Genomic DNA, 14,298 nt, shown 5'->3' with positions numbered 1-14,298 from the left:
AAGCGTAGCCTATTTTTCTTGTACTTCTTTGTGTCAAAGAAAACTTATTAACAACCAAGGAGAAGGTGAAGTTCAACTCTGTTGCAGGATCTCCCTGGAATACTCTTTTAGCCACCTTTTGTTTTTGCAGTAAAAGGAGGAATGAGCATTGAATGAAGACAAGGATGAAGACTGACCATCTAAAACATCTGTTAGTGATAGTTTGGGTTTTATTTTGGGAAAATTCAGTGTTTTTGAAAAAACCAAATGGTTTTGTGGGTCTGGCACTGAACTGAGTGTTGGGAATGTGGATTCTGGTCTCTGTTTTGTCATTAACAGAGTGCCCAGTTTTGGGAGCATCCCTTACATCTACTCTCTGCCTCATATTTACTGCCTGAAATAGAGGATTTCTTCTGTTTACTTTCAAGGGATATTATAATTTAATTTTTATTTTATTTACTGTTGGAGACAAGGTCTTCTTCTGTTGCCTAAACTGGAGTGCACTGGTGCAATTATAGCTCACTGCAGCCTTGATCTCCTGGCCTTAAGGGATCCTCCCGCCTCAGCCTCACAAAGTGCTTGGATAATAGGCACAAGCCACTGTTCCTGGCTAATTTAATATTTTGGAATAATTGTAGACATCATGAAGAAAATCAATGTTTATTTATTTATTTCCTTTTTTGAGATGGAGTCTTGCTTTTGTCTACCAGGCTGGAGTGCAATGGTGTGATCTCAGCTCACTGCAACCTCCACCTCTGGGTTCAAGTGATTCTCCTGCATCAGCCTCCCAAGTGGCTGGGATTACAGGTGCCTGCCACCATCCCAGCTCATTTTTGTATTTTTAGTAGAGATGGGGTTTCACCATGTTGGTCAGACTGGTCTCGAACTCCTGACCTCAGGTTATCTACCCACCTTGGCCTCCCAAAGTGCTGGGATTCCAGGCATGAACCACTGTGCCTGACCTGATTACTTGTTTTAAATATAGGCCTGATTAGGCTTGTGACCACTCTGTTTGGCTTCACTGAAGGGCTGCCAAGAGATGGACTTTTGAGAGTGACACTGCAAGATAATTGAGATCCTAAGTAAGGCCGTGAGAGGGTGCGGAGTGGAATCCAGATGAGCTTGCTGCTGTCAAATGGCAATGGGGAGCTACACTGAGAAACTCAAAACAGAGTGACCTCAAGTGATCTGTCCTGCCTTGGCCTCCCAAAGTGCTGGGATTACAGGCGTGATCCACTATGCCTGGTCTTCCTTTCCTTCTTTCTTTCTTCCTCCTTCCTTCCCCCTCCCCTCTCCTCCATTCCTTTCCCCTCCCTTCTTTCGTCCCCCCTCCCCTTTTTCCTTCCTTGCTTCTTTCCTTTCTTCCTTCCTCAGGGTCTTGCTCTCTCACCTAGGCTGGAGTGCAGTGGCATGATCACTGCACCATGACTTTCAGGCTCAAGTGATCCTCCTGCCCCAGCCTCCCAAGTAGCTGAGACTACAGGTGCATGCCACCATGTCTGGCTAATTTAAATTTTTTTTTTTTTTTTTTTTTTTTGGAGACAGTGTTGTACTCTTTTGCCCAGGCTGGAGTGCAGTGGTGTGATCCTGGCTTACTGCAACCTCCGCCTCTTGAGTTCAAGCGATTCTCCTGCCTCAGCCTCCTGAGTAGCTGGGATTACAGGTGTGCACTACCATGCCCTGCTTATTTTGTATTTTTAGTAGAGAAGGGGTTTCACCATGTTAGCCAGGCTGATCTCAAACTTCCGACCTCAGGCGATTCGCCTGCCTTGGCCTCCCAAAGTGCTGGGATTACAGGCGTGAGCCTCCGTGCCTGGCCTAATTTTTAATTTTTTTTGTAGTGACGAAGTCCCACTATGTTGCCAGGCTGGTCTCAAATTCCTGGCCTCAAGCAATTCTCCCACCTTGGCCTCCCAAAGTGCTGGGATTATAGGCATGAGCCACCATGCCCAACCTAGTGTTGTAAAATTTCCATATCCATCAAATTGCCAAATGGTGGAGGACTTTACTGTATCCTCTCCCTTTCCCCACTGTGGTATGCTTGGCTCAGTGGGAGGAGGGGCTGGAGTTGGGTGGGAAAGTACATGAGGCATTGGAATCAGATAACTCTGGGTCTGTATTCTGCACATGCCACCTGTGAGTGGCTGAGCTGGGCTTCTGGCCAGCACTCAAAGGCCACATTCCTAGTTATGGATGTTCCTTTCACCTTGCTGAAGATGGGGAGAGCTGCACCAGACCACCTCTCAGGGTTTCCTAATGCAAATCCTTGAACCCTGCAGAAGTGAGCATCCAGAGAGGTGGGAGCTACTCGTATACACACTGTCTGTGCCCTCCTCATCTCCCGCTCCTGCAGCATGAAACCCCTCACCTCCCGCTCCTGCAGCAGAAACAAAATGCTTGGTTCTGTTTATTGTCTCCCTTTCTCATTAGACCTGAGCTCTGGGATACTGTGGGCTTAAGTACTTCTGAAAATTTGTATGGCATCTGCTGGGTGAATTTTCCTAGGGTGCTGGGCTGGTTGTTAGGACAGTCTGGGTGACTGGCCTCATTCATGGCAGGGGCAGCAGGTGGAGAGTGGTCCGGGAAGGATTTGAGGAGCTGCACGGAGTCAGGCCCAGCCTCTGGCCTCCTGACTGCCACCTTTCTCAGGATCTTGGATACTAATTCAGAAACTCTTGACTGCTGGAGGCTGTGATTGACCCACTGAGAGCTTTTAGGCATGTGGATGTGAGTCAGCCAGGATTGATGGAGCATTGACTGCTAATTAGACTCCTCTGGGAAGGTAGAGGGGGGCAACACATAATGCCTTCGCTGTGGGAGCTTCATCAAGGGGATGATTCTTGGACGGACATTTTTTCCTCCCTCTTTCCACAGGGGCATGCTAGCCCTGTCATTCTAGGAGTTTATTATCCTTCAGACACAGCTACTTATGTTTTTAATTCCCTCACAGGATGAAGACATGAAGAGAAAGTTTCAAGATCTTCTGTCTGAGGAAAATGAATCCACAGCTCTACCCCAGGTTCTAGCCCAGGTATTCGTATTCCTGATGATCACTAAATGTAGTCTGGGCTTAAGGAGCTGATAAGCAAAGATGATGAAATTCAAGATTTTCCTGAGTAGCAATTGCTTAACATTGTTTCAGTTATAATGTAGTAGAAACTCTGTTTTAACTTGATTCACTCCAGCACCCTTAGATTTAAAAATGCAGGATATGTTTAATATCTAACACATAATAGACAGATAAGCACAGCTAGGGATTGTCATCCAAAAGGTCACCTGCAAGGCAATTTCGAAAGACTCTATTAGAGGTCCAAATATAAATTTGTTGAAAAAATTAAAATTTGGGTCAGTAGTTGATTCCTTGATTACAATTTTATTCTTTAAAGTTCTTTGTGAGTATAAGTTAATTCCAGTCCTGCTTTTTTGTTGTTGTTGTTGTTGTTGTTGAATGGTAGCTGTCCTTTTTCCCACTGTTTCCTCCCCCCGATTTTTTTTTTCTTGAGACAGAGTCTTGGTTTGTCACTCAGGCTGGAGTGCAGTGGTGCAATCTCAGCTCACTGCAACCTCTGCCTCCTGGGTTCAAGCAGTTCTCCTGCCTCAGTCTCCCGAATATCTGGGATTACAGGTGTCCGCCACTGTGTCCAGCTAATTTTTGAATTTTTAGGTGAGATGGGGTTTTGCCATGTTGGTCAGGCTTGTCTCGAACTTTTGACCTGAAGCGACCTGCCCACCTCGGCTTCCCAAAGTGCTGGGATTACAGCTGTGAGTCACCGCACCCAGCCTTCCTCCCAATTTTATATATGGGAAAACAACTAAGGCACAAAGGTTGTCTTCCCGCAAAAGACCAAGACTTGGGGCTTCGACTGAGAGGTATTATAGTCCTTTTAAACTTGATATTTAGAAGAGGACAATCAAGAGGAAGTTGGTTATGCTACTTGCTTTCAGTATACATCGTTCAGAGGTCAGAAGCCATAAGGGAGATAAATATCTATTAGATAAGCATGTCTGAGTTGGGGGCTGTGGTGAGGACTCAGTTGTCAATGATGACAACCAGTAATTTTTGGTTCTAGAATTTCACATCAAATGCCCCCACTTTACTGGAAGCATATTGAGGAACTTTGATAATCTTAAAGAAGCCAGTGATTTTCTTTTGAACATTTCTCCATTTTCCTTTATTTTCAGCCTTCTACTAGTCGAAAGCGGCCCCGTGAAGGGGAAGCCGAGGGTGCCGAGACCACAAAGCGCCCGGCTGTGTGTGCTGCTGTGTTGTGAACTCCGTGGTTTGAACACGAAAGAAATGTACCTTCTTTCACTCTGTCATCTTTCTTTTCTTTGAGTCTGTTTTTTTATAGTTTGTATTTTAATTATGGGAATAATTGCTTTTTCACAGTCACTGATGTACAATTAAAAACCTGATGGAACCTGGGCTTTGTGCTTCTGCTTGATAATCGGTTCTTTAGTTGAATGGCTTTATTATTTATTTATTTGAGATGGAGTCTCACTCTGTTGCCCAGCCTGAATGAAGTGCAGTGGTGCAGGCTTGGCTCACTGCAACCTCTGCTTCCCAGATTCAAGCGATTCTTGTGCCTCAGCCTCCTGAGTAGCTGGGATTACAGGTATGCGCCACCATGCCTGTTAATTTTTATATATTTTGTAGAGACAGGGTTTTGCCATGTTGGGCAGCCTGGTCTTGAACTTCTGACCTCAGGTGATCCGTCTGCCTCAGTCTCTTAAAGTGCTGGGATTACACGCATGAGCCACTGAACCTAGCCTGAATGGCTTTTTTATATTTAAAGTTGTGTGCCTTTCATCTGGAGCTACACCTTGGCTATCACTAGGCAGGTTTCCCAGGATGTCACCCTGGTCTCAGCCTGTGAGAGCTGAATACAAATTCTAAGGGCCCCTTGGAAAGTTCCAGGGAAGGGAGCATAGCGAGGTTGGGGGTGGAGTTTGTAGAGACTGGCTGGCTGGCTGCTGACATCTTCATGAGAACAGCAGGTACCTTGGTGCATAATAACAGGCCAGGTTATATTCTCATCCTCGCCCTCATAAAGATACAGGTCTACAGTCTCTGAAACCTTTGGGCTAGATAAGTTGTGAAATTTAATTATCCAATTTTAGGAAGGTGGTAAGGCGTATCTACGATGTGTATGTGTAGCACCCCAGTGGAGTCCTACACATGTGGAGTCCTACCCCAGTGGAGACCAAACATGTTAATATTTCCACAGCAAATATTCACAGTAAGAGGGATAGAGAAAGATTATAGGTAGTTGCATATTGGTTCATATCAGTCTTTTCTTCCAAATGAGCTACAATGACTTGTTTTTGAGAGCTGTTTGGGTTTTGGAAGTGGAGATAAGGCATGTGGTTATGTCTTGTTGACCCAATAATGACCAGGGAGGCCCTGTGCAAAGACTTACCCTTGGCTGCTCTTGTCCTCACAGTGATTCTATGAGTGAGGTCCTCTAGCCACTGTCATGTCACAGGTGAGGAAACCAAAGTTAGAAGAGGAAGGGAACTTTTCCGATGTTGCACAGCTGGTAAATGGCAGAGCTGGGACCCAACCCAGGTCTTTTTGACTCTAAAACTAATGTTCCTTATTGTCCACTAAATCTGCTTTTATAACTTTGCTTGGTTGATGCTAGGACACTTTGTAGCTCGCTGGCCATGCCCTGAATTGAGTGCCATGGTTCAAAGGCCACTGGCGATTCTGTCAGGGCAGGGTCAAGGGCACACAGCCATTTCCTTAGGAAATGGGGGTGGTGGTTGGAAATTTCTATTAAAGGGTATATAAGCATTTTGAGACTTGGCTGGCCTGGTGTAGGGGGTTTGGTGGGAATTTAGGTAGTTTGCATGTTTAAAGGAATGAGGCTGAGATTGCCAATTAGATGGGTTTTAGCTCATTTGAATATTTAATGTGGAGGCTGTGGTTTCCTGGGACATTTTTCCCACTGTGGAGAGTTAGCCAGCTTTTCTCTGTTTCTTTTTTTTTTCTTTTTTCTTTTTTTTATTAAATTGAGATGAAGTCTCATGCTTGTCGCCCAGGCTGGAGTGCAATGGTGTGATCTCAGCTCACTGTAACCTCCGCCTCCTGGGTTCAAGTGATTCTCCTGCCTCAGCCTCCCGAGTAGCTGGGATTACAGGCACCTGCCACCATGCCCAGCTAATTTTTGTATTTTTAGTAGAGATGGGGTTTCACCATGTTGGTCAGGCTGGTCTTGAACCCCTGACCTCAGGCAATCCACCCGCCTTCCTCCCAAAATGCTGGGATTAGAGGCATGAGCTACTGTGCCTGGCCGCCTTTCTCTGTTTCTAGAGCATTTTGTATTAACTCCCTCTCATGATATCTTCCATGGTAGGCTGAATAATGGCCCCTCCAAAGTGTCCTCATCTTAATTCCCAGAATCTTTGACTATGTTCCTTTCCATGACAAAAGGGACTTTGCAGATGTGATTAAGCATCTTGAGATGGGAGCTTATCCGATGTTGCCTGTGGGCCCAGTGTCCCATCACAGTGCTTTTTTTTTTTTTTTTTGAGACGGAGTTTTTTGCTCTTGGTGCCCAGGCTGGAGTGCAATGGCGCAATCTCGGCTCACTGCAACTCCACCTCCCAAGGTTCAAGTGATTCTCCTGCCTAAGCCTCCCGAGTAGCTGGATTACAGGCGCTCGCCACCATGCCCAGCTAAATTTTGTTTTTTCAGTAGAGATGGGGTTTCACCATGTTGGTCAGGCTAGTCTCGAACTCCTAACCTTGTGATCTGCCCGCCTTGGCCTCCCAAAGTGCTGGGATTACAGGCATGAGCCATCACATCCAGCCCACAGTGCTCTTTTAAGAGGGACTCAGCAGTCAGGGAAGATGGCAATGTGATGATGACTGAGTGTCTTAGTCTTTTTTGTATTGCTACACAATATCTGAGACTAGGTAATTTATAAAGAACAGGTTTATTTCTTACAGTTCTGGAGGCTGGGAAGGTCAAGATCAAGGGGCCTGCTTCTGGTGAGGGTCTTCTTGCTGTGTCATCCCATGATGGAAGGCATCACATCAAGAGAGAAAGGGGGCTGAACTCAATCCTTTTATTAGGAACCCACCCCCATGATAATTAACCCTCTGCTGAGATAACATCATTACTCTATTAATGACGGCAGATCTTTCATGACCTAATCACCTCTTAAAGGTCCCACCTCTCAACACTGTTGCATTGGAGATTAAATTTCCAGCACATGAACTTTGGGGGACACATTCAAACCATAGCACTGTGCAGAGACTGGAGTGGTGTGCTTTAAAAATGGAGGAAAGGGCCACAATCCAGGGAATATAGGTAACCACTAAAAGCAGAAAAAGGCAAGAAAATGGGTTTTCCCTTCAGAACCTCCTGAAGGAATCAGTCCTTTACAACTTGACTTTAGCCAAGTGAAACTGATTTGAGGCTTCTGACCTATAGAACAATAAGATATTAAGTCTGTGTTGTTGTAAGCCAATCAGTTTGTGGTAATTTGTTACAGCGGCCATAGGAAACTAATTGACTCACCAATTGGAGAAATCAGCTGCTGATTTAAAGCTACCCAGCATCTACTTCCTCTCCTAACCTCACTCTTAATTTTCTCTTGGAGGAATTCTTTTCCCTATCCCATTAAGTTATGGGAGATGGGGCCAGGCATGGTGGCTTAGCAATCCCAGCACTTTGGGAGGCTGAGGCGGGTGGATCACTTGAGGTCAGGAGTTTGAGACTAGCCTGGCCAACATAGTGAAACCCCATTTCTACTAAAAATACAAAAATTAGCCAGGCGTGGTGGTGGGCACCTGTAATCCCAGCTACTCCAGAGGCTGTGGCACGAGAATTGCTTGAACCCAGGATGCAGAGGTTGCAGTGAGCTGAGATCGCACCACTGCACTCCAGCCTGGGCGACAGAGTGAGAATCCATCTCAAAAAAAAAAAAAAAAAAAAAAAAAAAAGTTATGGGAGAGGATGGTAAAGCTAAGCATCTTTTGCACCTACCCCCCACCCCCACCACTGCAGAAGCTGAAGGGGTTCCTAGAGGCTTCTTCTGCTGTGGAGCTGTTCCCACTGGCCCCCCAGCTAGAGGTGGGTGTAGGACTTTGAAACATGAACAAATGGAGCTGGGATGGCAATGGCGAGAACAATATTGTGTTAATCCGAACTCTGCACTTCCTAACTTTGGCTCTGGGTAAATTACCTCAAATTGCTGAGCCTTTGTTTCCATATTTATAAAATGGGTGCAGTAAGAGTACCAACCTCTTCTACGCTGTTTGGAGGAGGCAGGTCCATAAAGTACCTGGCATGTGGTAAGGGATTCATGAATGTTGGCTTCTATCATTAAGGGTGGGGGAGCCACATAAGTAGCCAGAGGGAGTCATAGAAAGTTCTTAAGCCAGAGAAGTAAGATAATCTTTTCAGCTTTTTGTGCAGCATAAAAGGTGGTTAATTTGCTTGCCTTTGACCAAGCAAATTTGGGACATGCCAGGCCTGGGGTGAATGGTGGGAACCCAGGTAGAGGGATATTTCTCATTGGCTGAATTAACTATGACTCCGTTTTGCAGAGCAGCCAGGTTGCTTCATGGTGGACCTGCTGCATGCCTACATGATGGTGCCGTGGGTAGCTCTTGTTTGTGCCAGCCCTGTACCTGATACCTCTTGTGGTAATTGCATCCCTATTTTTCGGAAGGAAGCATCCCTCCTCCCACTTTCTGGTTTTCCCCATGTCCTTCCGGAGGGGATGACCCCAACCGCTTCCTGAAGGGGCTTCATGAAAGCCAGGTCTGACCAGGCTGGATGTGGTGATTGGCTGAGGCAGGAGCATGTGGCCCAAATGGGTCCAGTGAAAGTCAGTCCTGGGACTTTGGCTGGAACTATTGGGGAACAGCCTCTGCTTTCTTGGGGAGATGTGAGTTAGGAGCTGCTCAGGCCACTATGTGGAAAGAACTGCGTGAGAATGAAGTAATCAAAGGGAAGCAAGCACTGAGAGATTAGAGAGACTTATCTTGTATAAATGCCTGTATCCAGCTATGCCTGAAGTGAGGTACCACCCCAGGCCTTTTCAGTCATGCTATCAGTTTTGTTCCTTTTTTCTGTTTTACTCTTGGTGATTTTTTTTTTCTTTGTTACTTGAATAAGAAAAATACCAGACTAGAAGGCTGGGCGCGGTGGCTCACGCCTGTAATCCTAGTACTTTGGGAGGCCAAGGCAGGTGGATCACGAGGTCAGGAGTTTGAGATCAGCCTGACCAACATGGTGAAATCCCGTCTCTACTAAAAATACAAAAAAATTAGCCGGGTGTGGTGGTGCGTGCCTTTAATCCCAGCTACTCAGGAGACTGAGGCAGGAGAATCGCTTGCACCTGGGAGGTGGAGGTTGCAGTGAGCCGAGATCGTGCCACTGCACTCCAGCCTGGGTGACAGAGCAAGACTCCATCTCAAAAACAAAAACCAAAAACCAAAAAAAAAACAAAAAAACAAAAAAAAAAACAGACTAGTAAATGCAACCATTTACAAATACCAAGAGACTCTTGAAGATTCTTTTTGTTAGTAGGGAAAACATTCTCCATTTTTCTGCCAACTTTAGGGTTTTCAGAGAAGTTTGGGGGAGAGAAAGGAAAGCAAAGATGTGGGAAGAAAGAGTCCTTGCAGCCCCAAGTTGGGCAAACTCCTCCCAGCTACTTATACTACAGGGTTTGGGAGCAGAGTCCATTTCATTAAACTTTTAGGAGTCTTGGATGGATAGGGTGGGAATTACACCAGTGAAACTCAGCTTTGTGTGTGTCAGGCATTGGGCCCTGGGATATGCAGTCATGTGTTGTATAATGACATTTTAGTCAATGAAAAACCACATGTAAATCGGTGGTACCATAAGATGATTATGGAGCTGAAAAATTCCTATTGCTTAGTGACGTAGTCATTGTAATGTTAGGGTAACGCATTTCTTTGTTTCTGGTGATGCTGGTGTAAACAAATCTGTGCTGCCAGTTCTATAAAAGCATAGCATGTACAATTACATACAATATAAGATACTTGATAATGAACAACATGTTACTGGTTTTTTTTTTTAAGACAGAGTCTTGCTCTGTCACACAGGCTGGAGTGCAGTGGCGCGATCTTGGCTCACTGCAACTTCTGCCTCCCAGGTTGAAGCGATTCTTCTGCCCCAGTCTCCTGAGTTGCGGGGAATACAGGCACCCACCACCACACCCAGCTAATCTTCGTATTTTTAGCAGAGATGGAGTTTCACCACACTGCCCAGGCTGGTCTCAAACTCCTGACCTCAAATGATCTGCCCGCCTCAGCCTCCTAAAGTGCTGGGATTACCCGCATGAGACACTGTGCCCAGCCCTGGTGTAGTGTTTTTCGTAATTTTAGAATGTATGTCTTCTACTTACATTAAAAAATAGTAAACTATAAAACAGCCTCAGGCAGGTCCTTCAGGAAGTATTTTGGAAGAAGAAGGCATTGTTATCACAGGAGATGACAGCTCCATGCGTGTTATTGCCCAGGCTGGAGTGCAATGGCATGATCTTGGCTCACTGCAACCTCCGCCTCCTGGGTTCAAGCGATTCTCCTGCCTCAGTCTCCTGAGTAGCTGGGATTACAGGTGCACATCACCATGCCTGGCTAAGTTCTGTATTTTTAGTAGAGATGAGGGTTTCACCGCCTTGGCCAGGATGGTCTCGAACTCCTGACCTCAAATGATCTGCCTGCCTCAGCCTCCCAAAGTGCTGGGATTACAGGTGTGAGACACCACGACTGGCAAAAATTTTTAAGATAAATTTCAGTAAGCTAAGGTTAATTTATTGTAAAGCTTTAAAATATTTTGGTGTAGCTTAAGCATATGGTGTTTATAAAGTCTGCAGTAGTGCACAGTAAGGTCCTATGCCTTCACACTCAGTGACTCATCCACAGCATCTTCCAGTCCTGCAAGCTCCTTTCATGGTAAGTGCCCTATACAGGAGTACCATTTTAAAATCTCTTATACTCTATTCTTACTGTACCTTCTCTATGTTCAGGTACACAAGTACTTACATTGTGTTATAATTGCCTATAGTATATTCAGTAAAGTATCAGGCTGTAGAGGTGTGTACCCTAGGAGCAATAGGCTACGCCATACAGCCTAGGTGTGTAGTAGGCTATACAAGGCTATACAAGGTTTGTGTAAATGCACTTTGCTGTTTGCACAATGATGCAATCACCTAAGGAGGCATTTCTCAGAACCATCCCGTGATTAAGAGAGGCATGATCGTACAGTCATCATCTCCCTGAAAGCTCAGTCAACCCTGTGCAGTGCTACTGCCACACTCCCCTTTTGCACATGTAGAAATCAAGGATCTTTGGCTCCTCTGAGTGACTTGTTCAAGGTTTCTCAGTTTTCAAGAGATGGAGGCGGGACTTGAATTGAGATTTCCCTTTCTTGAGAACCTGTGGTCCTTAACCATTAAAACCACTTAAGAGGTCTTCTCTCTTGATCACTACCTACTAAGTGCTAGGCGCGGTGCTGAGGCTTTCTCTTATTATTATATTGAGTCCTTATATTTAGGAGAAACAGGCCGTGCGCGGTGGCTCACACCTGTAATCTCAGCACTTTGGGAGGCCGAGGTGGGAGGATCACCAGGTCAGGAGATAAAGACCATCCTGGCTAACAGGCTGAAACCCCATCTCTACTAAAAATACAAAAATTAGCCGGGCGTGGTGGCCGGCGCCTGTAGTCCCAGCTACTGGGGAGGCTGAGGCAGGAGAATGGCATGAACCCGGGAGGCGGAGCTTGCAGTGAGCTGAGATCGCGCCACAGCACTCCAGCCTGCGTGACAGACCAAGACATCGTCTCAAAAAAGAAAAAAAAAAAAAAAAGATTTAGGAGAAACAAGTCCCGAAGCCCTGACCCTAACACGCAAGGGTTAGTGGAGATGTGGGACTTGAACTCAGCTTCTCCGTTGAGTCTGGCTGTCTCCGGGACGCAGGCACGTGCTTGCACACCTCCACGATGGCGATCCCGCCCCCTTAGTAGCGTCCTTAGCTAGGCACTTCTTGCGGGGAAGTTCCTCTTGGCCCGGACCGTCGTCCCAGGCCCCGCGTCGTGGGGGAAGCGAAAGCGGCAGTGTGGGGAAATGGCCGAGGGGTCGGGTCCGGGGTGGTCTGCAGAGAGGCAGGCGGCGGTGCGGAGCCGGGAACCGCGCGCTCACCCGCCGAGTCCGACGGGCCCGGCGGGGGTGGGCGAGACACTGGGAACAGCGGCCAGCTCCAGAGGGCGCGAGGCGGGGCGCGCGGGGAGGGGGCGCGGCGAACGCGCGCGTGCGCGGTGCATGTGTGGGCCCGCGAGGGCGCGCGCGCGGTTCGGGGGCAGTGAGGGGCGCCGCGGCGGCGCGCAGCACGGCGGGAACATGGCGCGCGGAACCGGCGCGCGCGCCTAGCTGGCGGGACCGTTAGCTCGAGGCGGACGCGGCCCGGGCCCCGTGGGGATGGAGCAGTCGCCGCCGCCGGCGCCCGAGCCGACCCAAGGGCCGACCCCCGCAAGGAGCCGAAGGCGGCGGGAGCCAGAGTCGCCGCCGGCGTCGGCGCCGGTGAGTGCGTGAGGGGCTCGGGCCGGGAGACTTTCTTTGTGAAACTCCGGCGGTGGGAGCCGGGCCGGGCCTCAGCGGCTGAGGAGCGCCTGCGAGGCGGAAGGCGTCTCGCAGTCCGGGTTCGATCCCAGCCGCGAGCCGTGAGGCGGCGGGACCTGGTCCGCCGCCTGCCTGCCTCAGTTTCCGCGCGAGTGTGTGTGGATGTGTGTGGGTGTGTGAGGGTGTGTATGGGTGTTGGCCTGCGCACACCGGGGGGGGGGGGTGTCGGTATACAGTCAGCGCCTAATGCGCGCGGCGCCTCCCCCTTCCCCCCAGCCCCCGTGGGGCGGAACCTGGGGACTGGAGTCCACCGGAGCGGTAGGCGGCACCCGCGGTGAGACAGGTGTCGGCGCAGCCCGGGATGCTCAGGTGCTACCTTTCCGGGGTGGGGTTTGTGAGGAGTGAGCTCTTCGTCCCCGGAGGCGAGCAAGTCTGTCGGTGGCTCATCACAGAGCGTTGTTTTGGAAAGCGTTCCACCCACCTCAGCTTCGTGCTGTGTTTGGGCCACTAGTCAGGGGGAAGGATGCTGAGCGACATGGACTTTAGAGGTGGGGCTCCCGCTGGACGGGATGTCTCTGGGCTCTCGAGCTTACCCCCACCCTTGCCTCCCAAACCCGTTAGAGCGTGGGAATCATTGGGAGCACCTGATAAAAATGCCACGGACTGTGGCTCACCAAAGCAGGGAAGCCGATTTTGAACTTAAACAAGCTCCGAAGTTGTGATCAGGCGAGCTTGGCAAGCACTGTTTTAGAGAGTAGGCTTCCTGCAAGCAGGAGCCGGTTTTGTGTATACCTCACCATGGCATCTTGGTACCTGGCATGGTGCCTGACACACTGTAGATGATCAGAAAATATCTGTAGAAAGTCTAAATTATTAGGGAGAGTGCAGCATAGGAGTTCTTGAGACATTTTCAGGAGCTTCTTGAGATTAATACTCAGATTTATTTTACAGTATATTTTTCTCAGCTCCCAACTTTGTGATTGTGTTCAATGCCATGTTTTCAGTATGTTTTAGGCAAAAGCAGGGTACATGTTGCTTAGTATACACTATCCACTAGGCCGGGTGCGGTGGCTCACTCCTGTAATCTCAGCACTTTGGGAGGCAGATTGCTTGAGCCCAGGGGCTTGAGGCTGTAGTGAGCCAAGGAGTTAGAGACCAGTGTGGGAAACATAGCGAGACTCGTTCGTCTCCGCAAAAATTAGCTGGGTGTGGTAGCGTGCACTTGCAGTCTCAGCTACTCTGGAGGCTGAGGTGGGAGGATCGCTTGAGCTCAGGAAGTACAAGTTGCAGTGAGCCAAGGTTGTGCCACTGCATTCCAGCCTGGATAACACAACGAAACCCAGTCTCTTAAATAAGTAAATAAATACATAAATGATTATGTATACTCCAGCTAGGTTAAAATTAATTCTGAATCAACATTCTAAATTAAAATATGCATGTTTCTTTCTCTTCATCATTTGGGAACACTAGGCTTTTAGGATTTCATTCCATTGGGGCAGGTAAATATCTACATTTTTGACAAAGCAAATATGAATTACTGTTAATTCAAGAAAGGTGGGAATTTGCTTAAACCTGAGTATTTGTAGTCTTTGTGATTTTTTAAATTTTTAATTTAAATTTTCTTCTTTTTCTTTTTTTTTTTTGAGACGGAGCCTCACTCTGTCTTCCAGGCTGGAGTGCAGTAGCACAATCTCAGGTCACTGCAACCTCCACCTCC

At 47.8% G+C, this 14,298-nt stretch overlaps 2 protein-coding genes across 20 annotated transcripts in view; both read left to right on the top strand.

Moving 5' to 3' along the window:
- The window catches only part of CHEK2 (checkpoint kinase 2), a 54,424-nt gene extending 50,019 nt beyond the window's left edge, over positions 1-4,405 (top strand). For all 18 annotated transcript variants that reach the window (XM_016938886.3, XM_063807644.1, XM_016938887.3 and 15 more), the window contains 2 exons: positions 2,930-3,010; positions 4,162-4,405. In XM_016938886.3, the coding sequence (XP_016794375.2) occupies positions 2,930-3,010; positions 4,162-4,251 (171 nt within the window). In that variant the 3' untranslated portion in view covers positions 4,252-4,405. The remainder of the gene's footprint in view (positions 1-2,929; positions 3,011-4,161) is intronic.
- A 7,879-nt stretch (positions 4,406-12,284) lies between these two features.
- Positions 12,285-14,298, top strand: part of TTC28 (tetratricopeptide repeat domain 28) — a 700,618-nt gene continuing 698,604 nt past the window's right edge. For both annotated transcript variants that reach the window (XM_009438072.5, XM_001172489.6), the window contains exon 1: positions 12,285-12,542. In XM_009438072.5, coding sequence (XP_009436347.1) covers positions 12,441-12,542 — 102 coding nt within the window. In that variant the 5' untranslated portion in view covers positions 12,285-12,440. The remainder of the gene's footprint in view (positions 12,543-14,298) is intronic.

The sequence above is a fragment of the Pan troglodytes genome, chromosome 23, assembly GCF_028858775.2.
Source record: "Pan troglodytes isolate AG18354 chromosome 23, NHGRI_mPanTro3-v2.0_pri, whole genome shotgun sequence".
Lineage (NCBI taxonomy): Eukaryota > Metazoa > Chordata > Mammalia > Primates > Hominidae > Pan > Pan troglodytes.
The sequence above is the reverse complement of the archived record's forward strand: the minus strand, read 5'-3'. Positions and strand labels throughout refer to the sequence as shown.